Source organism: Prionailurus viverrinus, chromosome B4 (genome assembly GCF_022837055.1).
Source record: "Prionailurus viverrinus isolate Anna chromosome B4, UM_Priviv_1.0, whole genome shotgun sequence".
Lineage (NCBI taxonomy): Eukaryota > Metazoa > Chordata > Mammalia > Carnivora > Felidae > Prionailurus > Prionailurus viverrinus.
This window is the reverse complement of record NC_062567.1, coordinates 45,217,088-45,243,137: the sequence shown is the minus strand read 5'-3', so window position 1 is coordinate 45,243,137 and position 26,050 is coordinate 45,217,088. Positions and strand designations below refer to the sequence as shown.

Below are 26,050 nucleotides of genomic sequence, written 5' to 3'. Positions count from 1 at the left end.
ATCCACCCTGTGTTAATTTCAGTCAATTTACTTCTCCAAGTGTTAGTTTCTTCCTCCTTCAAATCAGGACATCTGTTAACTAACTCTAAGATTCTTTCTAACTATCCTATGACTGTGGGCTTATAAAATCATTCTACCTTCACTGTAAATGGAATTAAATACAATGTGATAACCACAGCAGCAGAAGCTTGACCTTTGAACTAATGTAATACTGTGACTTGACTAACTTAAGCAAAACTGAAAAGTATGTTGAATTAACAACGCTATAGTTAAATAGTATATAGTATATTTAAATATGGTGCAGTGAGATGTTCATACTGTCGGGGGCATATAGGAATTGAGATGGGCAATGACCCAGCGGAAGCTCCCCCTAGTCCCTCCAATTCATGTTCTAGTCTAGGGGGATGTGTAATCTTAGTAGACTGATGAGTAGAATCATTGATGAGTAGAATTGTATTTCTTGTATTGACTTCGTTTTTTGCGTGGAATTGGAGAGTGATGGCAATGGCAGTGGTGGCTAGGTGAGGGAAGTGATGATCACAGTAATAAGCAGAATTCACACAGTCAAACATGCCCATACTGCAACTCCAAATACAGAGTACTAATCAGTTTCTTCCCTGATGAGAACAGAAATCCAGCGCTCAAATTTTCACTGTTGTAGGTTTTCCCTTAGCAGAAAACAAGATAACAAGCAGAAGCAACATCCTACATTAGCAGCAAAGCATAAATTCTTCAACACCACCCCTTATAAAAAGCACGGAGAAAATTTTAGTGACGACAAATTCATGCATGTGATTTTTAAACCCAATAGTAGAAATATTCATAGTGGAAAGTGAGTGTGCCTGGTCCCGTCTCTGTCAACTTTGGTCTCTCAATCACTTCTGACTTTAGTTTGTTGCATATTTCTAAGTAATATGAATATCTTTCTTGATTTATAAATATTAGAGGTTATCTGTTTATTTCTTGTACTGATGAAAGATTTGGTTCATCTTTACCAGCCCTACTTTTTTCTAACCTTTTCTCAATATAGCTATATATTTTTTGTCAATTCATTTATTGGATGCCTTTGTAGTTTTGATTAATACACATAAGTTTCTAATATTATTCTATCAACTATATAAAAAACTTCTTGCTTCCCAACTAGTGACCCTATCCTTCCTTCTACCTCCTTCTTATCTCCCAGAGTCTCCTGTATTTCTCTTTAATTTTTCATAGTTGATAATATCTGTTTTGTACCTCTGTGAAGCCCTCTGCCATTTACCTACAATTTGATTCTAAAAGTTGAAAATTAGTAAACATTTTCATCATTATTTATATAAAGCTAAATAGCACTCTGTCTATTGGTTAGAATCCATTCCATTTCCCCTTCTTGAACTGAATCCATTGTGGCATATATGAACCGTGACTTTCTTGCACAGTTTTACTATTGCTGCTGTCCTTCTCAATAAAGCCTTGTTCCTTTGTAGATTCGGATTCTGCTTCAATGCTTCCTTGGATTAGATCCACATTTTCCTGAGTTTCACTTACCCTTCTGTGAGTCTCTTAAATCCCTCCATCCTTACGGCTCCACCTACAACTAGTGTTCTAATAAATAAAGTCACTTACATTCTTCAGTGACTTCCCTCAATGACCTGGTAGTGCTTGGGAAGGACCAGCAGGCAACACTGTCACTTGGTATTCTACAGTGACTGACTTTTCTTCTGATTTGTGCTTGTTCTCTTTCTCTACGAGTCCTCCTTAGGTATATGAGTTCCAAGGATATTAGGTGGGCTTCCTACCAAAATTATCTCTGCACTGAAAACTATTTTATGTTCTTGTAACATTTGGTGATTCCCATAAGAAGTACAGTGAGCAGATTATAAGGATAGCTGGAATTAAACCACTTCCCCTGGCACATTCCAGATAATTTTCTTCAGAGACCACAGATACAGGACCTGAACTAACAATGAAGACATTAATAAAGATCAATATTTTTTTTTAAGTTTCTCCTTTCCCTTTCCTCAAATTAGATTATACAACTAGAGTCTTTGAAATGTTTTTATTCGCTCTTCAAAGATCCTTACTAATGCATTTTTTCACTGTCTTTTCTGCCACAGGCCCTCAAGCCCTGTTGATTGCGGTCTTCACCCTCACAGGAGCTGTGGTTCTGCTCCTCCTCATCGCTCTTCTGGTGCTGAGGTACCTGTCACCCTCTTTGTCTCACTGTGCTCATCATCCAGAGAGGGAGGGAGCAGGAGAGGGAGAAGTCTGATGTCATCAATGGTAATATACATTCACAAGAAGGTTTCTAGACAGATCGAAGATCATGAAGGCATTCTGCATCAAAGACCACATCACAGGCAGAATGGTACTGAATAGATCACTTACAGCTTGGTGTCAGAGGGACCTGAACGCCTATCTAGCTCAGTTCTGTGACTTACTAGTTGTGTGATTTTGAGTGCATTATGATGTGTTACTTAGCTTCGGTATCCTCATCTGACCTGTTGTGAGAACTTGAAATGAGGTGTGTATAGTGACAACCATATAATGGGCACTCTATAGGTAGAGACAGCTATTCTGCTGTTTATTGGCATTTTGTGGGAAATTTCAAAGTCTCTATATGTTCAGTCTGGAAGAGTCCTTTGAAATCATCTACCTCCTCCTGTTTTCGCATGGGGAAAGGGACCCAGAAAACCTAATGGCTCGTCTTTAATCATACCACCGGGTAGTGTGTAGGGCCAAGACTAGCAGTCAGGCCTTCTGACCATCAGTTCCATGGTTGTTCTACTCAATTTGGACATATGGATTGCCCCGCACAGTGACAGAGGCATAATGTATACTCACAAATATTTGTTGAACATATAAATGAATGAGTGAATATCACACTACCTCTTAATCTGTGTATGTTAAACACACAAAACTTTCTATCATATTATATTGTCAGAATCACCCCCATTTCCCAACTGAACCAGATAACAATTTTTCTCTGTGTATCACACGTGTTGATCTGTGTGTCACTATACTTTCTCATGAGAGCATCCAAACTGTTCCATATCTGTTAAAGTTTTCTCCAGGAAAGGAAGTAGATTTCTCTGTTCAGTCTGAAGGCAGAATTTGACTCCTGTAACTGCATTACCCCAAATTTGAGATGTATATACACATATACAGTGTATTGCGGTCATTTAGTTGAAGGTAACCAGAAACCACAATTTGAGGATAATAAATCCAGTCAATAGCAAGGTCACAATGTGGCAGTTGTCCTTCAGAAACCAAGTCCAAATGATTGTCAGCTTAAGATAGGGGTAAATCACAAGGTAAGAGACAATAACGTGCAGAAACAGGCATTTTCCATTTTCTTTAAACACAGGAGGCAGAGATAGGGTTTCCCAATGGCCAGAGCAGTGATGTGTCCAAATGAGATCTGGTAGACAGATGTTATTCACATAGTTCTCCATTACAGCTGCCTATACAAGAAAAGTAGTGAATGGTTTATGGCATCCTCTGATTCAATATGGATGACAGTTGGCTCTCTTGGGTCCCAAGAGTCTTTGGAAATGCAGAGATGAGAGCCTTCAAGGCTATAAGACTACTTTGCCTCCAGGTCTTAGGATCATAATCATTGGCCAGTAATATACTATTTTATATGTACTTAATAGAGGAATACTCAGAAAAGCATAGGAAGAAAATAATCATTTCTGCTTAGGGGACATTAATAAGGGCACACGGATGAGGTTAAGAAGGTGAGTAGAAGTTTGTCAAATGACCACAAGCAAAGACAAACTCAAGGACAAATAGCTCAATGGAAAAAATTCAGATTCTAGAATCAGACACAGCAAGCAATGGAACTTGGAATACAATAGAGGTGATATTACAAGTCAATTGGGAAATGATATTGGCACAGTAGCCTTGAAACATGGAAAAAAATGAAATTAAAATCCTAAAAAAAATGAAATTAAAATCCTACCTGAAACTATACACAAACATAGAGTTCATTCCATATGGATTATAAATGGAATAAAGACCTGAATGTGAAACTCAAACTTCAAAACTGAGAAGAAATTAATAGAAAATGACTTTGTGATCTCAACTAGGAAAATATTTCTCAGTTAAGGTAAGTTACAGAAGGAAAAAAAATGAATGTGGCCATAATGAAAACTAAACTTTCTATACAACAAAGTTAAAATAAGCAATAAACGAGTGTTTGAAAAGACATTGAATCTCTCTAGTAATCAAAAAAAATGGGGATTCCTGGGTAGCTCAGTCAGTTAAGCGTCCGTCTTGATTTCAGCTCACATCATGATCTCATGGTTTGTGAGTTTGAGCCCCACATCAGGCTCTATGCTGACAGCACAGAGCCTGCTTGGGATTCTCTCTCTCCCTGTCTCTCTGTGCCTCCCCTGATTACATGTGTGTATGTGCTCTCTCTCTCTCGAATTAAATAAACACCTTTTTTTCTAAAAAGAAATGCTTATATTTTGAAAAAATGAAGCACAAAGCAACAATTAAATACCATTTCACATACATCATAATGGTAAAAAAAAAAACAGTTTACTAATACCAAATGTTAAGAATATGGAGGAAACAGGAATTCTAATCATGGGTGGGTCAGCTGGTGTAACCACTTTGGGAAATAATTTGTCAATATCTACAAAAAGTTGTGTTTCCTATAACCCAAGAATTCTGCTTTATCTATACTGTCTGGGAGAAACACTTTAAAAAGGTGACATTTTGAACGTTGAAATGCGTGTTACATTTTCTCTATGCTTTTCTATTTTCTTTATACAGTTATTTATTTTTTTTTTTAATTTTTTTTTCAACATTTATTTATTTTTGGGACAGAGAGAGACAGAGCATGAACGGGGGAGGGGCAGAGAGAGAGGGAGACACAGAATCGGAAACAGGCTCCAGGCTCTGAGCCATCAGCCCAGAGCCTGACGCGGGGCTCGAACTCACGGGCCGCGAGATCGTGACCTGGCTGAAGTCGGACGCTTAACCGACTGCGCCACCCAGGCGCCCCTACAGTTATTTTTTAAAGGCACAAATGCATAAGAGGAACTGGCTTGTTTAGGAATCTGGTATATTCTCTGGTGGCTTAAAAATTACCATTTTTGCTTTTCAAGCTTAATTTTTTTTTGTTTTTTCCTTACTGTTTCCATATCATCAGTTCAGATTCTTCATTATAGTGAAGAGCTGCCTTAGTGAAGGACCTGAGGAGAGGGGAGAGGAGGGGAGGGAAGGGGAGAGAAGGGAAGGGGAGATGGGGAAGGGAAGGGAAGGGAAGGGAGAAACACATCAGAAATCCTTATAGCTCCACTAATAGCCAGAATTCACCACTCTAAAGAATATGGAGTCACATCATGGGGCTAACCTGTCTCACAGCATATCTACCTGAGAATATCAGTGTTCTAAATTTCTCTTAGTGTTCAGAAGCTAAATGGCATGAATGTTAATAAAAAACCTATTGACTGGTTCTATTCCTTTCACAGAAAATATAAGAAAGAATATGAACTTCGTCAGAAAAAATGGTCCCACATTCCTCCTGAAAATATCTTTCCTCTGGAGACCAATGAGACCAACCATGTTAGCCTGAAGGTATGAAAGCTAGAGCTAGTGCAACTTGCCAGGTATTTGACAAGACTGGTAGTGTGCTAAGAAATGGGCCAAGCAGGGATCATTTGTTGGAGAGTCTAGAACTTAGACATTTTCTAATTCTCAGCTTCCCATGTTTTCATTGATCCTCCTTTGCCCTAACATAGACGTCAGGATAGAGAATTTGAGTTCCACTTAAACTTGGCTACTACTCTGCCCATCCTAAGGATGCATGGCCTATCTTGCTCATTGCTGAAGAATGAGGCCTCTGCTGATATTTGCCTGCCTTCTCCCTCAGCCAGGAAATATCACAGCAGCCAGTAATAATGCCTCCCCTTGACTGCTGTCAATGCTGGATCCATATTATCTCATCCGCAGTGTTTCTGACAAGGAACTCAAGACTTAAACTTTATCATAACTTTGCTGATGAGGGAACTGAACGATGTGGGGTTAGGAAACAGGTGCAGGAACACACACAGCTAATGAGCAGGATTACTGCCAATAAGAGCTGACGCTGAGCCCTTCTCCTGTGCCAGATGCATTGACCCGTTTCATCTTCGCCCGAGTCCTGTGAGGTTAACAGGTTAACTTCAGGAACATGGCCACAGTTTGAACCTAGTCTATCTCACTGTGAAGGCTGAGATCCTAAAACCTATCTTTGACCGTATTTTTATCAGAGTTTTTATACCAAAGCGTACTAAGAGAAGAGGGAGACCCAGAACCTCCACGTGAAGAGATGAGTGGGGTCTCTCAGCCTTGGGCCGGGTCAGGTTTGTCCTTGGAGCCACCCTACCAGCTCTTGTCACTCCACCCAGCTCCTGCATGTTGTCTCCGAGAGCTAGGTCCCCCTCACACTATACGAGGACTAGGTCTCCCTTGCCTCCTGTAATGCTCCTTCTCTGAACATCCTTCCTGTTGCATTCAGAAGCTCACACATAAAACTTCTATTCGCAAAGACCACTCTGTTTCAGGCAAGTGTCAGGATAAAATCCACCTTGCAGTAATTCACAGAAAGGTACAGACAATCATAAGACTATTGGGCTTCCCAAGAGAGAATTTTTGGACGTAAATGACTAATTGGCAGGACCCCCGGAGGGGAGAGGAGACCTCTAGAAGGAGCGAGTACTCCTCTGCGTCTTATGACACCAGCACAGGCTGCCACGTGGCCCACCTCTGCACACATCCAGCCATGCCTCCACTCCTCACAAGCCTCCCCCACTATCTCAAACCTCACGCTTCATGTTCGTTCTTTTTGACGAAGCCTAAAATATTGTGTCTCTGTCTTCTTGAGGTGTAAGTATTCCTAGAAATATAACCCATCCATCCCTCATCAGACATTACAGAATTTTTTATGTGTTAATTCAATCAGATTAGCCCACTCATCTGGCTAAAGGAGTATGTCTTTGGGACAATAAGTCTTTGGGACAGAATAGAGGTAATTCAGGGGATGGGGAGCCAGAGTCACTCTGAATTTCAGGAAGGCTGGGGAGCAGGCAGCCAGGAACTGGCTGTAAGGAGAGGTCTTCCAGTGCCATGAGTCATGTGGAGCAGGGAGAAAGCCCCAGGTGGTCAGCCAAAGTCAGCAAGAGGGGAAAATGCCACACCACCGCACAGGCAGTGGTTCAAATCCTGTATATGCGCTGAAGACAGAGATAAGGAAACAAGACCAAGGGATGGGATGAGAAAGAGCACATTCCTGTACTAAAACAGAAAGGAAGAGAAAACCAAAGTAGCCAGACAAAAAGAGAAATCAGGAAAGTCAAAGGGATAAGTAACAGATGAAAAAAAAAAAAAGATGAAGATGATGATAATTCATTTGAGGATAAAACGCTTAAGCTTGTAAAACAATTTCACAAACTTTATTGCATTTGATACCCAGTGTCCCTGTCAGTTAGGATTTCCCAGATAAGTTACTAAGGTTCAAATAGTTTAAGTGACCTAATCAAGGGCTCAGTAAAAAGAATATGACACAAGACAGCAAGCTCACATACTGCTGTCTGTCCGTATGTGACACTTAGTGCCATTTAACCCTTATGTAGCTCATTTGTAAAATGAAAAGAGGAAGAGAAGACAACTGACATTTATTAATCTGCATTGTTCCAGGCATCATGCTTGGAATTTGATGTACTTTATTTCACTCACATTTCAAAAGGTTCTATGAGATAGGTTGTAACCAATATTATAATACATCACAGGTTTTTATGCAAACCAAATTGAAAGAGGCAATAGTTTTCAACCTTTTTTCTGCCCTTGGACCAGAAGTCTGGCAGATCAAGAGCCATATCTAGCCTGTAGGGGTGTGTGTGTGTGTGTGTGTGTGTGTGTGTGTGTGTGTTTCATTTAATATTTAACATCTTTTCAAATTAATTGCCAAATATAAAAATTTTGGAATGGGACAGGAGAATCCACATTACCAGCTTCTTTTGACAAATCAGATGATCTGGCAACTCTAGGCTGAACCCAGAGCTGCCCTCCTTAGACCCCCGGCCCAGTGTCCTCACTTGCATTGCTAACTGGGCCTGAGGCACGAGTTTGCAACTCAAGTGCACAACACACTTCCCTAAGAGCACCGTCTATAGCTACAGGCCAAGATTCCCAGTAGGATGGGCCAGAAGAGAAGGAAGCAAAGGAAATCCCTGGCTGCAGTAGGCCACAAGCAGGGAGGCAAAGGGTGGAGGACCCAGAGTTAAGCTTGAGAAGCAGATCCCTGGAAAGAAGACCCTGTTGGAGAGTGAATGTGAGTAGTGACAGGGAGCCTGCCCAGCATGCTGTGAACCAATAGATAGGGCCCACCTGGTAGAGTCACTCTGCCTTTGGCAGTAGATGGGACAAGATACGAAGTTTCTATAATAATTAGCCTTTTCTTGTGCCAGATTGATGATGACAAGAGACGAGACACAATTCAGAGACTCCGACAGTGCAAATACGACAAGAAGGTGACTAGTCTCCTCTGCTTCTCTGAACTCTCAATAGGCTATGTTCCAGGCCTGCTACCCAACATTCCCCTGGCTTCTGATGGTAGCAGTGCAATGGTGGGGGCTGGCCCGAGGGGCTCTTCTTGGAGCTTATCACAGGGATGGGCAGGGCTCTGCTTCAAGGGTACCAAACTCACAATGGTGGGAAAATTGAAAGACAGATAGAATTTTTAAGAGGTGGTAGAGTGTAAAGAAGGAAAAGAAAAAATAGAAGAGTTCAGAGCAGTCCAAACTACCCTGGTGTTCTACTTTGGCACATGGCAGTGGGAATACAACAGTCCCATGTGGGACTTCTGTATCTTTTTTCCTCCCTTTCTCCCTCCCTCCCTTTTCATTTAGTTATTCTTTTTTTTTTTTTTTTTTTTAATTTTTTTTTTCAACTTTTTTTTTTTATTTATTTTTGGGACAGAGAGAGACAGAGCATGAACGGGGGAGGGGCAGAGAGAGAGGGAGACACAGAATCGGGAACAGGCTCCAGGCTCCGAGCCATCAGCCCAGAGCCTGACGCGGGGCTCGAATTCACCGACTGCGAGATCGTGACCTGGCTGATGTCGGTCGCTTAACCGACTGCGCCACCCAGGCGCCCCTCATTTAGTTATTCTTAAAGAAACATTCAAACCTGAGCCTAAGGCAGGCACTGGGAACCTAAGATATAAATATCAATAAAATAGTCACTGCTCCCAAGAGCTTACAGTATGCTGGGAAGATAGACCCACAGCAAATTATTATAATATGCATATCAGTGGTCATGCTACAACATTATCTCCTTAATTCAATTGATTTTTGTAGCGAGTGATTCTAAAGGATCTGAAGCACAATGATGGCAATTTCACTGAGAAACAGAAGATAGAATTGAACAAGGTATGTGTCTCCAACTTGAAATCCTTAAGTGAGAAATAGCTCACTCCATCTTGCCCAAGCACCAAAGTCTCCAGTGGTGCAAGATGTTATTGGGGATGGTGACAAATAAGCCCTCAGACCAAGAAATGGGTGACTATACTCCTCTTGGTTGAAAATTCTACCAGCAGAAGTGGAAGAATGGTGTTTGATGGTGTAAAACATATTAGAAATCTATTAGCATGTCCTGGAAAATGGCCCTGATAGGATTTGAGCATAGTCAAAGGTTCATATTCCAGTCTCCTCACCGATAAAAGCAAAACTGTTGAGTGCGATGTAGCATCAGTAAGAAATGTACTGACATTCAAATGTATCAAGAACAATACATCTTCCCAAAGACCTAAAACATGACATGTTTTATTAGCATATTAATTGTACTGTGGTGCTCCGTCCTGCCTGACTTGCTTTGTAAATAAACATGTTATCTTAGTTGCTTCAGATGGACTATTACAACCTAACCAAGTTCTACGGCACCGTGAAGCTTGATACCATGATCTTTGGGGTGATCGAATACTGCGAGAGAGGATCCCTCCGGGTAAGGACCCACGATCATTTCCAATTTCCTAACTGGTCACCGTATGGGAAAAAAAGATTTCATAGAAATTTTAAATGTTTACCCATGAAACAACATCAGAGAATTATTACGTCCATATGCTTACTAACTAGATCACTTAGATTTTGTCAACCAAACTTAACTACAATTTTACAAAAAAAAAAAAAACACAAAAATAGTCAAGAGCGTAGACTTGAAAAAACAGAGAACAGATGTGGAAAAGTCAGTGATAACTTCTAAATTCACTTTATTTTACTTGCACACTTCTTTTTGTGTTAAGAGAAAAATGGAGGGGCACCCGGTGGCTCAGTCAGTTGAGCGTCCAACTCTTGATTTCGGCTCAGGTCATGATCTCACAGTTCGTGAGCTCGAGCCCCATGTCAGGCTCTGCGCTGACAGCATGGAGTCTTCTTAGGATTCTCTCTCTCTCTGTCTCTCTCTGTCTCTCTCTCTCTCCCTCACTCTCCCTCTCTCTCCTTTGCTCTGCCCTTCTGCCCCTCACACACACTCTCCCTCTCTTTCTCAAAATAAATAAACATTAAAAGAAAAATGGATAGTCATTATGATAGCACCAAATAAGCATTAGAGACTTGTCCCTAGTCCTGGTTCTGCTACATTCTAAATTCCTGCCCTTCTCTCCCTTGGGAGAGACTGAGACTGGCCCAGGTGTTGCCAGATGTGGCCAGGCATTCTGGCTGAGCAGGTCCAGCAGGAAGAGAAAGTAAGATAGGGATGAGTTCTTAGGGAGAACCAAGCATCAAGCTAGGAATATCAAATCACTGGGTCATCCAGAAGGGCAGGCATACACAGAACCATTAAATACAAGAAACAAAGTGAGGTTTCAAGCAGAAACAGGACTAGAAATGGGAAATGGGCAGGAGCAGAAAGGAGTCCAGGGCAACTGCTTCAAAGAGCATTGAAATATTTGCACCTCACCTTGTGCACTGTCTGGGCATATGTTATGAGAGCTTTCGGTCCTTGAAATGCCTTTGGGTAGGATGATCATATAATTTATCACGATATTTTGAGAAGGAAAGGGGTACTGTAACAATTAGGTCAGAATAGCAGATATAGAAAGCAATTGGATCCAGTCAAAAAGGATGTGTGGTCACTCTGCCTTTGGGCTACTTTCAGACCTAGTATTTCTTAATCACCTCCATATCCTCCCTATAACAAAGCCAAACTACCAAGTTTGGGTGCAGTAGCAACTTCAAAAATCTAAATATTCATAATACAATAAAAATTTAAAATAATAAAAATTTTAAGTTAATCACTTAGATTTTTTTTTCAATAGCCTTCAATTAAAAGAATAGTAGCTTTCAAAACGTACGGCATAGAGGCACCTGGGTGGCGCAATTGGTTGAGCGTCCGACTTCAGCCCAGGTCATGATCTCGCGGTCCTTGGGTTCGAGCCCCACATCGGGCTCTGTGCTGACAGCTCAGAGCCTGGAGCCTGTTTCAGATTCTGTGTCTCCCTCTCTCTCTGACCCTCCCCTGTTCATGCTCTGTCTCTCTCTGTCTCAAAAATAAATAAAAACATGAAAAAAAATTTTTTTTTAAAATGTAGAATTTTAAGGTGCATTCATTAGGTTTTTAAAATATAAAACATAAAAGCCTCTCATACTTCTAATTAAAACTTTTAAAACAAAAATACAAAAAAGTGAGGATAAAAAATAAAGCTGTGAAAAAGATATTTTCAGTTGTGAAAGAATACCTCATTTGACTTAAATTATAAAATCTTAAAAAAGGAATCTTTTCAGAGGCAATATGATCATGAAAATTTGACTCAAAAAGCAAAAACTGAAATAGGACAATAATGATACAAGAAATTATAATTTCCATTACAGATAATACCAGATCAGCTTAATTATTTTAAGCCTCAAAAACTAATCCTTACTGTCTATGTAAATACTATTGCAATGCTAAATAAAAAATGAACATCTTCTAAATTCATTTAGCATTCAGCAAGGTAGCATAAAGTTGATAGTAAAATATGATTAAAGACTAACTACATTTATGAAATTACATGGAAAAAATATAAATAAAATACTAGTAACTCTAAGCCAGTTGTATATAAAAACCATAATATAATCAGATAGGATTAATTCTATGAAAGGAAAAAATATTACTATAATGCATCATATCAAAAGGTCATAGAAAACTCATAATCATTGTAATTGATGCTGAAAATGATCATTCAAATTGGTGCTGATATAAAATAAACACACATTCCTAATCATAAAAATCTCAAGTCTTTCAAAATTACAGATCTTCCTCAATTTACAATGGGCTTATGTCCCCATAAAGCCATAAGTTAAAAAAATCTTTAAGTCAAAAATGCATTTAATCCCCCTAACCTACCAAACAGCAGAGTTTAGCCTGGCCTACCTGAAACACACTCAGAACACTTACATTAGCTTACAGTTGGGCAAAATCTTTTAACACGAAGCCTGTTTACAACAGTGTTGAATATCTCATGTAACTTACTGAACACTGTACTGAAAGTAAAAAACAGGGTGGTTGTTTGGACACAGAATGGTTGTAAGTATATTGGTTGTTTACCCTCCTGATCCAGTGGCTCACTGGGAGCTGAGCCTCACTGCCCACCCAGCATCATAATTGCCAGCCCTGGGAAAAGATACCAATTCAAAATTTGAAGTATTATCTCTACTGAATGCATATCATTTTCACACCATTGTAAAGTTAAAAAAAAAAAAATGCAAGTCAAGCCATCATAAGTCAGGAGCCATCTATAGAAATGTTTTTCCGGGCAGGGCATCTGGGTGGCTCAGCTGGTTGAGCATCCAACTCTTGATTTCAGCACAGGTCATGATCTTGCAGACTGAGGCCTGCCTTGGGCTCCACATTGACCATGCAGAGCCTGCTTGGGATTCTCTCTCCCTCTCTTTCTGCCCCTCCCCTGCTTATATGTGCACATGTGTGTGTGCTCTCTCTCTCTCTCTCTCTCTCTCTCTCTCTCTCTCAAAATCAATAAACTTTAAAACAACCAACAACAACAAAAAGAAATGTTTTTTTCTTATGAAGCCTAGACCAAATCTGATCATTCGATTTCAGTGAAAGGAAATTTTAGAATACCAATTAATAGGGCCTGGTCAAAGGGTTTCACGTGGCCTTTTAATCCCTAACATGCCCAGTCAATGTTTAGATAGTGTTTTGGGCTCTCTGCTGTAAGATAGGAAACTTCATTTATCCGAGTGCTCTGGGGCCCCCTTCTAGCATCATGTCGGACAGAAGCTTCTACAGGAAACTGCTCCTTTGTGTCTTGAATCTCAAAGCAAAGGCTGTGCCAGTGCAGACTTTACAGTCCCATCCCCCTCCTGCCCCCAGGCTTCAGTCCCTGGCAAATCCCATCAGAACCTACTTTTGTAAGGAAACAAATGGGCAAGTGTTTCCCTAGATAAAAGACAATATGCTTCCCATCTTATAAATATATAACAACCTTGGCTAACCTTGTTTAGGAACAATTGATTCATTTATGCAACAAACACTCATGAAACATCTAGATATGCCAGATACTGTACTAGATATTGAAGATATGGAACAAAAAGTATCACAGAGTTTACATTTCCATAGGGAGAAGAGATAATAAATAAAAATATAAAATATATCATGTGCTAAGGGAAAGAATTACTTCAGAGACTGTCTGCCCATAATTTCCCTCCTTTAACCGGGCCTGATAGCCGCAGCTAAACCAGCCTTATCTGAAATGATTAATGACTACACGCCCTTCACTGGAAGTCATTGGTACAGTTCCTGAGTTAAAACTAAAGGTCAAATTGGGCTTTTTCCCCAAACAGGAACCTATTATTCGGTTATTCGAGTTTTACTGTGAAGAATAGTTATTGCTTAGCTACAACCCTGCATCTTCACAGAACCATCATCGTGTTAAAATAGTAAGTTCAAATTTCTAGGTGGTACAATTCACACAAAATCCAAGAACTCGCTCTTATTGACAGAGTACTTGGTAAATGTAAAGAAAACTCAGAGCTGTCAGCCAATGGATGCAATTGATCCCGTGAGGAAAAAAAGAGGACGGGATTCCCTAATAGCAATTCCTGCTAATCACCAGTGTGATTTTGGAGAAACAGAACCTGCAGCCCACAACCTGTGATAGCCCATTCTCCAGGCAGGTGTCTGCTCATTCCTTTCCCCCTGTCTGGCAGAAGAACCAGGATTTGGAATACGATGAGTATCTCCTCCTCATTTTATTATGGCGACAGCCACCTGATGTTTCATAGGAAAGGAAAGAAATACATGTTCAGGAAAAACAGGACAATGGCATTTCAGTTTGCTTCTGAGCCCCAGGCCTCATGATTAGAAGATCATTATTAGCCTATAACAATCTCCACAGGATCCTTCCTTCCAACAATTTCTTCCTTTTCTTTTTCTGCTGTTCAGGAAGTTTTAAATGACACCATCTCCTACCCTGATGGTACATTCATGGATTGGGAGTTTAAGATCTCGGTCTTGTATGACATTGCTAAGGTAAGAGACCTACAAACAAAAGAGACATTTATGAAAATTAAACATAGGAAAACAGGTCTAGCAAGTTTTCAACCTCTCTGAGCATTGGTTTCTTTATCCATAAAATGATAATAAAAATAGTACCTATGTCAGAGGGTTGTTGTGAGGATTTCATAAATAATGCACGTGCTTCATGTGATATTTGGTATAAATAAATGTTCGATATCCAAGCTATTACTTTTTATTATTATGTTTTTCCTGCTCTGAACTTGGGGTACACATTTTCATAGACTTGCTGGAAATCAAAATCATATTACGCTTCAGGCAAGACAACAATCTTTTTAAGAGAAAATGTCCAGGACAGGCAACCCTCTTGCTCAAGGCACTAATGAATTTGGAGATGTGTATTCCCAGATAGTATACGAAAAAAGGAAGTGGCTGCCAGTGGCGTCATTCAAGAACAAAGACAAGTCAATCCCAAGATTGAGCTGTTTGATACAGCCTTAAATAGCCTGAAAGTCATCTAGGACCAGAATCGGTTTTAAAAAGTATTGTACGATACCCACCCTCTTTGCCACTTTTCACTCCTGTGATCCAGGCTGAAGACCAATTTCTGCAGTGACACCTCTGGCCACCAGAGGGAAGCACAGCAACACCACACCCCACCTCCCCACACAAAAAAAAAGGGTCGGGGTTGGGGAGGCTTGCCCTTTCGTAATTGAATTGCCCCTCCCTTCAGAAGGGCAAGTCTATATTTTTATTGAGGTAGAAAACCAGAAATACACCCCAAGATCACAGACTAAGTGGTAAGCAGAAACACTTGAAAAAAAAATTAGAATCAACCCTTTGTTTCATATTCTGCATAAATGTTTAACCAGAGTCTTTAGACAATTGCCTTTTAAGATGCAGTGCTTAGGCAAGTATTAGGGCATTAACAATATTTTTAAAGTAGAATTAATGGAACTAAATTTAAATTCTAGTGGTGTGATTCTGTCTGCATGCTGAAATGCTTTCAAAACGTTATTACTTTCTTTAAAATAACCAAGCAGCTGAAGAGTGTCATATCTCTTTGTTTCCCTGCCATCTGAAAAATTACAGGGCATGTCATACCTGCACTCCAGTAAGACCGAAGTCCATGGCCGCCTGAAATCCACCAACTGTGTGGTAGACAGTAGAATGGTGGTAAAGATCACTGATTTTGGCTGCAGTTCCATTTTGCCTCCAACAAAAGGTCTGTAAGGAATGACATTTTTACTAGTTCCCCACTTAAAAAAAAAAATTCTCACAAGTGGTCAGGGAGTGGTGATACTGATCAGAAAATAAACACTTGGAGCCACAAGAGGAAACAGCTGGCTCATTCTCCACCACTACACCCTTGTCAGTTTTTGCCAGTTTTCAACAAGTGCTTCTTGAGTTGAACAAATCTCTTCTGTGGGTTTCCTTTATCCATGTGTTTCTGGATATCAGTGAGGAAATCATGAAGAACTTACTGGCTGTGGAAGCAGAACAGGGTGAAAAAATAGAGAAGGTGAGGGTAGTGAGAGACCTTAGAAATCATCTAGTCTAACTCTCTTCCTTTGTATAAGTCAGAATTGAGGCTCAGAGGCTGAGATTTGCCCAAGAAGATAGAATACAAGGCAGAAGACCTGTTTCCAAATTGTCATTCATTTATCTGTGATTATGATAATGGGAAAAAAAACCCACTCTTATTGGTAAAATATATTCTTACCTATCCCTTTCTGGATTGTTATAAGGGCCAAAAGAGAAACACAAAGAAAAGTGATTTATCTTGTATAAAGAGCTTTTCATGTTGAACATTTACCCATTCTCTACTATAACTCGGGGTTAAACAGCCTCAGAAATATAGCACTCCCACAAAGCCTCAAAATACCACCTAGATCCAAAAACCCAAATTTGATTTCTAATTCTACTTTGCAATCCTTTCATTTTCTCTCAATAAAAGTAAAATTACAATTCCGCCCCTACTTCTTCAGTCTCATCCAGCGTAGGATGACATTGGACTCAATCCAATAAGTGCTTGATGAAGACCTACCATGTGTCAAGCATGGTTCATCTGTGGTGGAACAAGTCTCCTTTAATAGATGACTCACCACGACACAAAATCAGATGAATTGCCGATCAAATGCTATCCTCTTAAACATCACTCAGTTATACCTGCGAATCTGTGCTGTCGGTTACCTGAAGTTTTAACGTAAACTCATCCACTTACCTGTCCTCTACCCCAAACCATTAGGATCAATTGTATGTGAATCACAAATCACACAAATTAACAAGACATAAATTCAAAAAGGCAATGAACATTTGGATGGAAAACCAAACAAGGGAAATGTGCCTCAGCATAAGCGTATCATACCTCACCACATGAATCTAAAGATTTTTTTTCGTTGAAAAAGAAAATCTCAAAGTTTAGAAGGAGTTAGGTGATCCTAGAAAACTTGCAAGGGATGGAGAGAAATTGAATGTATGCCCTTGGTGTTACTAGCTAAGTTAGGTGATAGGGTCCAAAACCCAAGTGTCTATAGGAACCAAGCACAGAACACAGGAGCACTTCACTTGTGTGAAGCATTAATGAGTAGCAGGCACAGAGTAAAATGTGAGAAAACTGTATGCATTATTTTTTCAAGAATACTGTGGGAACACAAGAAAACACATCTGTGGCCAATAGCTGATTTGGAGTCTGTGAGTATGTCCAACCTGCAAAATATCACTGATAGGCTCTTTGTTTAAATGTGTTTCAATGGGTATGCATATATGTTATACATAATATGTTCCATATTACATAATATACATATAGTATACATATTTTATATTTTATAATAAAAATATAAATTTATGTATTTTTTATTTATGAAGGCTTTCATAGGTTTATGCCTTATGTACCACAAGCTATTAAATCCTCAGCCTTTTATATTCTACTGTAGTCGTTCTCAAATATTTGCTGAGCACTCCTATACACCAAGTGCTATTCTAGGTAGGCTCGAGGGTTTTCAGGACTATGATTCTAGAAGTTTTAGGGACCACATTGCCATGTGACCTCACCCAAATCCTGGCATTATATAGTCAGCTCAAGAGGCAAGTGTGCATTCTCTCCCTATCACCAGCATTAGCATAAACCCCTCAAAAGTTTGGGACGTTTAAGTTCAGAGCCACTCATACTCAGGGTGCATGGGATAGGGACTTAAAGAACAAAAGCAGGTTGGAGACCTACGAGCCGCTCAGCTCCCTCAACTTTGCAATCTCAATGCTGAATTCACAGACCTGTGGACAGCCCCGGAGCACCTCCGCCAGGCCAGCATCTCCCAGAAAGGAGATGTGTACAGCTACGGGATCATTGCCCAGGAGATCATCCTGCGGAGAGAAACCTTCTACACGTTGAGCTGCCGGGATGAGAATGGTAAGAGTTGGACTCAGCCATCTGCCCTCTCTGGGAGCCTGCATTCTAGGCTGACCAAGACCCTCATCTCTTTGTGACCACAGCTCAGTCCCCTCATCCACAGAAGTAATGGCATATCTCCACTGCACGTCACACAGGGGTATTGGAGGGGTTGACAGGAAGAATGGTAGAATGCTCTGAAAAGCATATAACATACCAGGTGTCGTTACTGTCAGTGTTACTGTCGGTTGAAGACTCTTGCCTTACGGTCTCCCCCCTTCCTTTCTGATTCTAAGAAAAGATGTGTGTCTGTTTAACACCTGAGCTACATCACTCTCGTGGCACAACATATGTATTTTAGTTCTTACTGAGAGAAGATCTATAGTTTTTGTCACAGGTCTTCTCAAGGGGGAAATGCTTCCTTCCATTCATCCAACCCTTGCTTACTGTGTAATTATTATGTCCCAGGTCTTAACTCTCTGGAGGGTGGGGGTCTAAGGGATGTAGAGAGGGCAGGCTAGGCTCTTGGAGGAAATGTACTAAAGGTAGTGGTATTCAAGTTAAGTTTCAGAGACTTAGTAACCTTAACTTAAGCTAATAACCCCCTGGGTATAAGTGAGTATAAGACCCCTCGCCTGGTGGTTATTCATTCTTTGAGTGCTTGCCTGGGCTCTGCCATATTTTCACTGCGTACCCATCCAGGGTGGGTGAACCAATTCAGGGTCTGGCTGCTGCTAAAATTTTTTCATGCTGTATTCTTTCTTGTAATTTGCATAATTTTCATCCCATCAGAGAAGATTTTCAGAGTAGAGAATTCCAATGGAGTAAAACCCTTCCGCCCAGATCTGTTCCTGGAAACGGCAGAGGAGAAAGAACTGGAAGTGAGTGCATTTCCCTACATGAGTTTTGTGTGTTGCTATAACAAATTGCCAGCAACTTGGTGGATTGAAACAACAGAAATTTATGCCTTATAGTTCTGGAGGCCAGAAGTCTGAAATAAGTTGTCAACAAGGTCATGCTTCCTTCAGAGGCTCTAGGGGAGAATCCGTCTCTTGCTTCTTCCAGAAGCTTCTGATGGCTACTGACTTCCCTTGATTTGTGGCCACAACACTGCAATCTCTGCCTCCATGGTTCCATTTTCATCTTTTCTGTCTATTCTCCCTCTACCTCCCTCCTGTATAAGGATTCATGAGACTACACTGAGCCTACCAAGGTGGTCCACAATAATGTTCCCATTGCAAGGTCCTTTACTGAATCACATCTGCACAAACCTCTTTTCCAAATAAGGTGACATGCACTGGATCCAGGGGCCAGGACTCAGACATTCTCTTTGGGCACCGTCATCAGCCCCATGTCCTTTTCCACCTCTCCCACCTCAAGACCTGGCTTCTGAAGCACATATCACCCTCTCAATTTTTAGGAGCTAAAAGATCAAGATGTCCATGTCATATACTTCTTAGGCTTATAAATACCACCTACTGATTAAAAAATGAATATGCCCACATCTAAAAATAATAGAAAAGTATATAGTCGTCCCCCCTTATCTACAGGGGATACATTCCAAGACCCCCGGTGGATACCTGAACTGAGCCCTCTATATACTAGGCTTTTTCCTAGACATACATACCTTTGATAGAGTTTAATTTCTAAATTAGGCACAGTCAGAGACTGACAAGAATAATAATAAAATAGAACAACTGTAACAATATAACAATATACTGTAATAGAAGTTATGTGAACATGGTCTCATTCTCAAAATATCCTTTTGTACTGTGCTCACCCTTCTTGTGATGACGTGAGATGATCAAGTGCTCACGTGACGAGATGAAGTGAGGTGAATGACGCACGCACAGGCCTTGTGAGGTTTCACTAGGTTACTATGGACCTTCTGAAGATTTGTCAGCAGTAGGATCGTTTGATTCCAGGCCATGGTTGACTCAGACAAGGCGGGACTGCTGGGAATTGGAATCTTCTGGGGTGGAGCGTGAGCACAGGAAACTGGAAACCTCTCGGGGTGATTCTGCTGGTCGCTGTGGTTGGAAGCCCTTGCGGAAGAGATTCACATTAGAGTCACTGCCTCATACCCACTGCACATAAACCCTGCAAACTTCTGTAAAGCATTTTCTGCCGACAGTCCAGCCCCATCCAAACCCATATCACATTTTTCATTAATTTAGGGCCCAAGGGACGGGTGAGGCAAGGTGGCGCGGAGACAGACTGAGGGGAACTAAGCAATCTCAGCCTCATTGTCAGAGTTGAGATGTTTTAAAAATACTCCCTACCTCAGGGCGCCTGGGTGGCTCTGTGGGTTAAGTGGCCTACTCTTGGTTTCGGACCTGCGTGGGGCTCCTCACGGACAGTGTAGAACCTGCTTCACGTTCTCTTCTCCCATCTCTCTCTCTCTCTCTGCCCCTCACCCTGGATTCAGGCTCTCACTCTCTCAAAGTAAATAAACTTAAAAAAAAAAAAAATACTCCCTGCCTCAATTACTCCCATCAAGGGAAGAGAATAGGAGAAGATACCACCCCCTGAGCAAATCCACCCCTTCTTTCTTTCAGGTCTATCTACTTGTAAAAAACTGCTGGGAGGAAGATCCAGAGAAGAGACCAGATTTCAAGAAAATTGAGTCTACGTTGGCCAAGATATTTGGGTATTGCTGAAATTTTTGCTTTTCCTCACTTATTTCTGATTTTTCTAATAATAGTTGACATCCAGTGGCACCTCAGAATGGAATGCGTGTTCTAATGAAAAACCCCAGACTGCAACCCCTGTCTCAAAAAAATTAAAATGAGATGGAGACCAACAGACCATTTTCTCAGGGAATAATCACTTGAAAAGTTAAATAGCCAAGGGCAAAACTTGCCTGGTTAATATATAAACTCTGGCTGATCATAAATATGTCTGTTAAAAATCTAGTTCCCTGACCCTTCTGGAGATAATTAGAAGTCTAGCACGAGTCCTGAGTATTTGCAAAGCCACTAGATCATTCTTAAGATCAAGAAGCTCTTAAAATCTTAAAATCAGAAACTTTGGCCCTAGGTGCTTAAGCCTTGTGCCATGAATCAGATTTTAATTCAGGGTCCAAAATTTTAAAAAAACAAAAAAAGCACACAATTATCCAGTAAGGTTGAATTCTAGATTTTCCGTGTTTTCAGTTAGAGTGAAAAAAATAACAGTGAAGAGATTAGGAGATCCAGCTTCTAGACTAGGGTCTGGTAATAGCTTGCTGTAGGACATTGGGCAAAGTGCTTACCCTAACTGGATGTCAATTTTCTTTTTATTAAAACTGGACTTGAATAGGATGATTTCTGCAATTCCTTCCAGCTCTTATTTTCCATACTTCTCATTAAGTCAAAGATTCAGATACTTATGGAACCTAAAAGCCCAGGGCTGAGATGAGGTCAAGTGAAATCATGAAAGTGGTCATTGAAGGGTACATCTAATCTGTCATTTGTGTGGAAGGAGCAGAAAATAACAAATGATGTAATTCTTGCTCATTTTTTAATTTTTTCACAGACATTTTACTAAGATCCGATGAGACTGTATATATGATAAGTGAAATGTAAACTCGTGAAGATAAACTGGGCCCCTGATACGTAGCCTTTAATAGGGTGGTTCTCAAACTTGGCTGCCCATTGAGATCACCAGGCAGGAGGGGGTGGGGCAGGAATGTTAAAAAAAAAAACAACAACAGTGCCTGAGCCCTGCCCCAGAGAGTCTGACGTAATTGGTCAGGGGTGCAGGCTGGCATAGGGGTTTATAATAGCTCCTTGGGTGATTAGAATATGCAGTCAGGGTTGAGAAAACTGTTTTAATTGAATCAATTCATCACAAAGGGAGATCATCTATCTTTATTCCTTACACCTGCTCCCTCTCCCAACTAGACTCTATGCTAGTGGCTTCAAGGAAAAGTCCCTGGGGAACTTGTTAAAAAATAGTTTCATAATCCCAGACCTAGCGGTTTCCAGTTATGTAGGTCTGAGGTAGACTCAGAAATGTATTGAAATTTTAACAAACATCCCTCCCCACCTCAGGGGATTATGATGGAGGCCATCTTCTCCTTGAGGGCAGAAGTGGTAACTTAAATCGTTGTTGTAATAATGAAATAGTAGTATTTATTCAACCCCTTCTATGGTGCTGTAGATGGTATAAACATTATCTCGATACTGAACAACCTTACAGACAATGTACCTCCTGACTGAGCTCTGCACCAAGGCTTGCAATGTGTCCCAGCGTCGAAGAAAGCTGGCATCTTGTCGAAGTGTCCTTGGCCTAACAAGATCATCCAGAGTTAGGTTTTGTGCTTTAGGACCCAGTCTTTCTTTTTTTTTTTTTTTTTTTTTTTTTTTTCATTTTTTTTCTTTTTTTTAATGTTTGTTTATTTTTGAGAGAAAGAGAGAGAATGTGAGAGGGGGATTGGCAGAGGGAGACACAGAATCCAAAGCAGAGGACCCAAGCTTTCTGTTCTAAGGAGAAAACATCAGGCTCAGCTTTGCTTTTCTCGGTCCTCTTATTCTTGTATTTATCACTTCTAGTGCCTTAAAAAAAAAATTCTCCCTTTATTGTAAATTGTTATTAAAATTTTTTAATTTTAGAAAATAGAAATAAGCAAAGGAAAAACATCACCTATTTATCAATAGATGGCTACTGGTTTTCAAAAATTAAAATTATAATTTTTGCTGTTTTATCAACTTTTCTACGTAATATAGAGGTAGCGTCTTTCTGTATCTTTAACTGTTCTAATTTGTATTTTATACAATGCATGAATATTCCATTGTGTCGTAATATTTTCGTTACGTTTTGTTACTCGTTTGGGTTATTTTCAAACGCTTGCTGTTATAAAGACTGCTGTGACTTTTCTGTAGTTACCTTTCAGCACATTCTTGTGGTTTCCTGTGGCTAGTTCCTAGAAGAAGTGCTGGTGAACTGATCAGTGTGTGTACTTTTAAAGCTTCTGACACATTTTGCCACATTGCCCTCCAGGAAGATCATAGTGGATGTTTTTCCTCCTTACCTCCACTATTACCATTACTCTAACATTTGGTTTAATTTTTTAAAAATCTTGTGTCTATTTCTAGGGCCGCCTTGGCGGCTCAGTCAGTTAAGCGACCGACTTGGTTTCAGCTCAGGTAGTGATCTCACGGTTTATGAGATTGAGCCCCGTGTCTGGCTCCTCATTGACAGCACAGAGCCTTCTTGGGATTCCCTCTCTCTCAAAATAAATAAATAAACTTTAAAAATATATCTTATGTCTCTTTCTATTTCTTTAATTTCTCCTGAGGCTAATTTTTTTTAACGTGTGTTGACCGTTTTTATTTTATTTTTTGCTTTATAACTTTTTAATCACATTTGTCCACTATTTTACTGGATGTTTATGCTTTAGTAATTTGTAGCAACTCTTTATTACTACCTACAGCCTATTTCACGACAAAAAAAATGAAAGTTATATGGACACCTTGATCCGACGTCTACAGCTGTATTCTCGAAACCTGGAACATCTGGTGGAGGAAAGGACGCAGCTGTACAAGGCAGAGAGGGACAGAGCTGACAGACTCAATTTTATGTTGCTTCCAAGGTAAGGCAGTTCCTCTTGCCGGTGTAGTTTCTCATGATTCCACAGCCAGGCCTTCTTTCTTATAGCTGAAAGCGTCAGCATTTTCTTCTAGCATCGTTTTGTTTCCCTTGTAGCTACATAAGATTGTTCCCTTTTGCACATTCTTCAACAGATTATTCGGCTAAAAAAAAATACACATACCTTGCTAAGACTTGTTCTGGTTTGTACTGTAAATATCTAGAAGAAAAAGATTATTTTCTTTTAAATTTAAATTTTTTTTAACGTTTATTCATTTTTGAGAGAGAGGGCGTGAGCAGGAGAGGGGCAGAGGGAGAGGGAGATACAGAATCTGAAGCAGGCTCCAGGCTCTTGAGCTGTCAGCACAGAACCTGACGCAGGGCTCGAACCCACGAACCCATGACGTGACCTGAGCCAAAGTTGGACACTCAACCGACTGAGCCACACAGGTGCCCCCAAAAAAGTTATTTGCAAGCGGCTGTGTGTTGCCCCAGAAAGAGCATGGGCAGTGGAGTTAGCATGGCCAAGGTTCTAACACTTTGCCGCTTTTACTAATTCTGGGACCTGTGGCAGGTCGCTGTCTGTCTCTCCCTAATCTCAAAATGGAAATTAAAATTTTCCTCTGGATTCTGTGAGCCATAAGGCACTTGTAGGCACTAACTACCCATTTCTTTTCTTCTTTTCACCTCAAAGTAGAAGCCAAATTACAAGGAGTAGGAACAGTCATTAGTGGAGGAGGTGGGGGCCACATATCAGATGCCTCATCACAGAGGCATCTATGGGCTGGCGTCTGTTTTGTGAAACAGTATCACAGCCAGGACATAAAGAGAAAGGAAGTAAGATTGAAATCCCTATACAGCTTAAAGTTTTGTGAGTGTTAGTACTCAGATAATAACAAAGAAATGTTAAGAGAAGCAAGAACTTAAAATGTGGAGCTAGAAAACAGACTTTGGCCAAGGGGCCCTTAACTGTCACAAGTGAGCGGTAATGTTCTCTTCTCGTTCAAGTAGAATAAACTGTTTTGTTAGAGGAAGCCTAAGCTAGACAGTCCAGCATTGGGTGAAATCGTGGAAGCTGAGGTCAGCTAGGCCTGAATTCAAACTGTGTTTCCACCACTGACTACCAATGTACAGTCTTGAACAATTACCTACATGATCTAAGCCTCAGTTTCTTTTGAATTTTTTTTTTCAACATTTATTTATTTTTTGGGGACAGAGAGAGACAGAGCATGAACGGGGGAGGGGCAGAGAGAGAGGGAGCACAGAATCGGAAACAGGCTCCAGGCTCTGAGCCATCAGCCCAGAGCCCGACGTGGGGCTCGAACTCACGGGCCGCGAGATCGTGACCTGGCTGAAGTCGGACGCTTAACCGACTGCGCCACCCAGGCGCCCCTGCCTCAGTTTCTTTTGTACCTCACAGGCCAGCCCTAAGAATTTCCTGAAATAGTGCTCAGGATATAAGGTACTTAGCCCAGAGTCTGGAATGTCCATGGCTGTTATTATCGTACATAATAGCCATGACTTTTATATATAACTTGTGTTCATTATTGTTTTATTTTGAGCCCATGCTTCATTTAGAGTATCAGCTCTATGTTAGTAAAAGGATGATTTTGAGATTGTATGAGCTGTTTTCTCAATAGAACAGTTTCTCTTTGACAAACCCGAGTGACGAGGGTAGGAGTTACCAACATGCTCTGTTCAGTCATCTGTGCCTGAACGAGGCCTACTGCAGGACCTGTGTGCCCTCAGAATGCCAAGGAACAGCCTGGAAATGGTGCCCTGGTAATAGGCTGGAGCCCTTAATATTCCCATCAGAGACTGCAATTTCTATCAGAGCTTCATAAATGCTAGGTTTAAGATGCATACTTCCTTGCCTGGCCTTTAGTGCTGAGTTGTAACAAAAACAACATCCAGACAATCTGGCTGCCTTTCCCAGGGTGTCATCATCCGTGGTTTTAACCAATACTGTTACTCAAATTATTTGAAACAGCTGGCTCACTGCCTCAGATTTTTATCTTATTTTCCTGTAATGTGCCACTTTGATCACTAGATGGTAGTTTTAACTTTTGAGTATAGTTGACATGCAATGTTATACTAGTGTCAGGTGTAGGACAGAGTGATTTGAGATTCTGTGTATTACTCCGTGCTCACCACAGTAAGCGAAGTTACCACGTGTCACCATACAGCGTTATTGTCATGATAGGTCTCCCACCCAAGTACTAACCAGGCACGACCCTGCTTAGCTTCCGAGATCAGACGAGATCGGGCGCGTTCAGGGTGGTATGGCCGTAGACATATTGTTACGATAGGATTGACTATATTCCCTATGCTCTACTTTTCATCTCCAGGGGTAGATGTTTTATTGGATTGCCACAGGTTATATAACACAGATCTCTTCAATAGCTGCAATACACCATGATTCCAGTGCAACTGTCTGGTAATTTATGTAAAAATATATTTGTAAAAGAAAATTAAAATGTACATGAACAATACCTAGAAGAATCAAAAAGAAATATTTACAGCAAGATTTTCAAATAAACTAAGACTGCATGTAGGAACCAGATTCTACTTAACTGCTTACTTAAACAGTGCCCTCTTGGCTTTTGA

At 40.6% G+C, this 26,050-nt stretch overlaps 1 protein-coding gene across 2 annotated transcripts in view; it reads left to right on the top strand.

Annotated features, from left to right (window-relative positions):
- The window catches only part of GUCY2C (guanylate cyclase 2C), a 96,617-nt gene that overhangs the window by 59,602 nt on the left and 10,965 nt on the right, over positions 1–26,050 (top strand). For both annotated transcript variants that reach the window (XM_047865939.1, XM_047865940.1), the window contains 11 exons: positions 2,097–2,178; positions 5,466–5,571; positions 8,442–8,504; positions 9,333–9,404; positions 9,871–9,975; positions 14,413–14,499; positions 15,577–15,709; positions 17,756–17,893; positions 18,665–18,753; positions 20,431–20,522; positions 23,289–23,447. In XM_047865939.1, the coding sequence (XP_047721895.1) occupies positions 2,097–2,178; positions 5,466–5,571; positions 8,442–8,504; positions 9,333–9,404; positions 9,871–9,975; positions 14,413–14,499; positions 15,577–15,709; positions 17,756–17,893; positions 18,665–18,753; positions 20,431–20,522; positions 23,289–23,447 (1,126 nt within the window). The remainder of the gene's footprint in view (positions 1–2,096; positions 2,179–5,465; positions 5,572–8,441; positions 8,505–9,332; positions 9,405–9,870; positions 9,976–14,412; positions 14,500–15,576; positions 15,710–17,755; positions 17,894–18,664; positions 18,754–20,430; positions 20,523–23,288; positions 23,448–26,050) is intronic.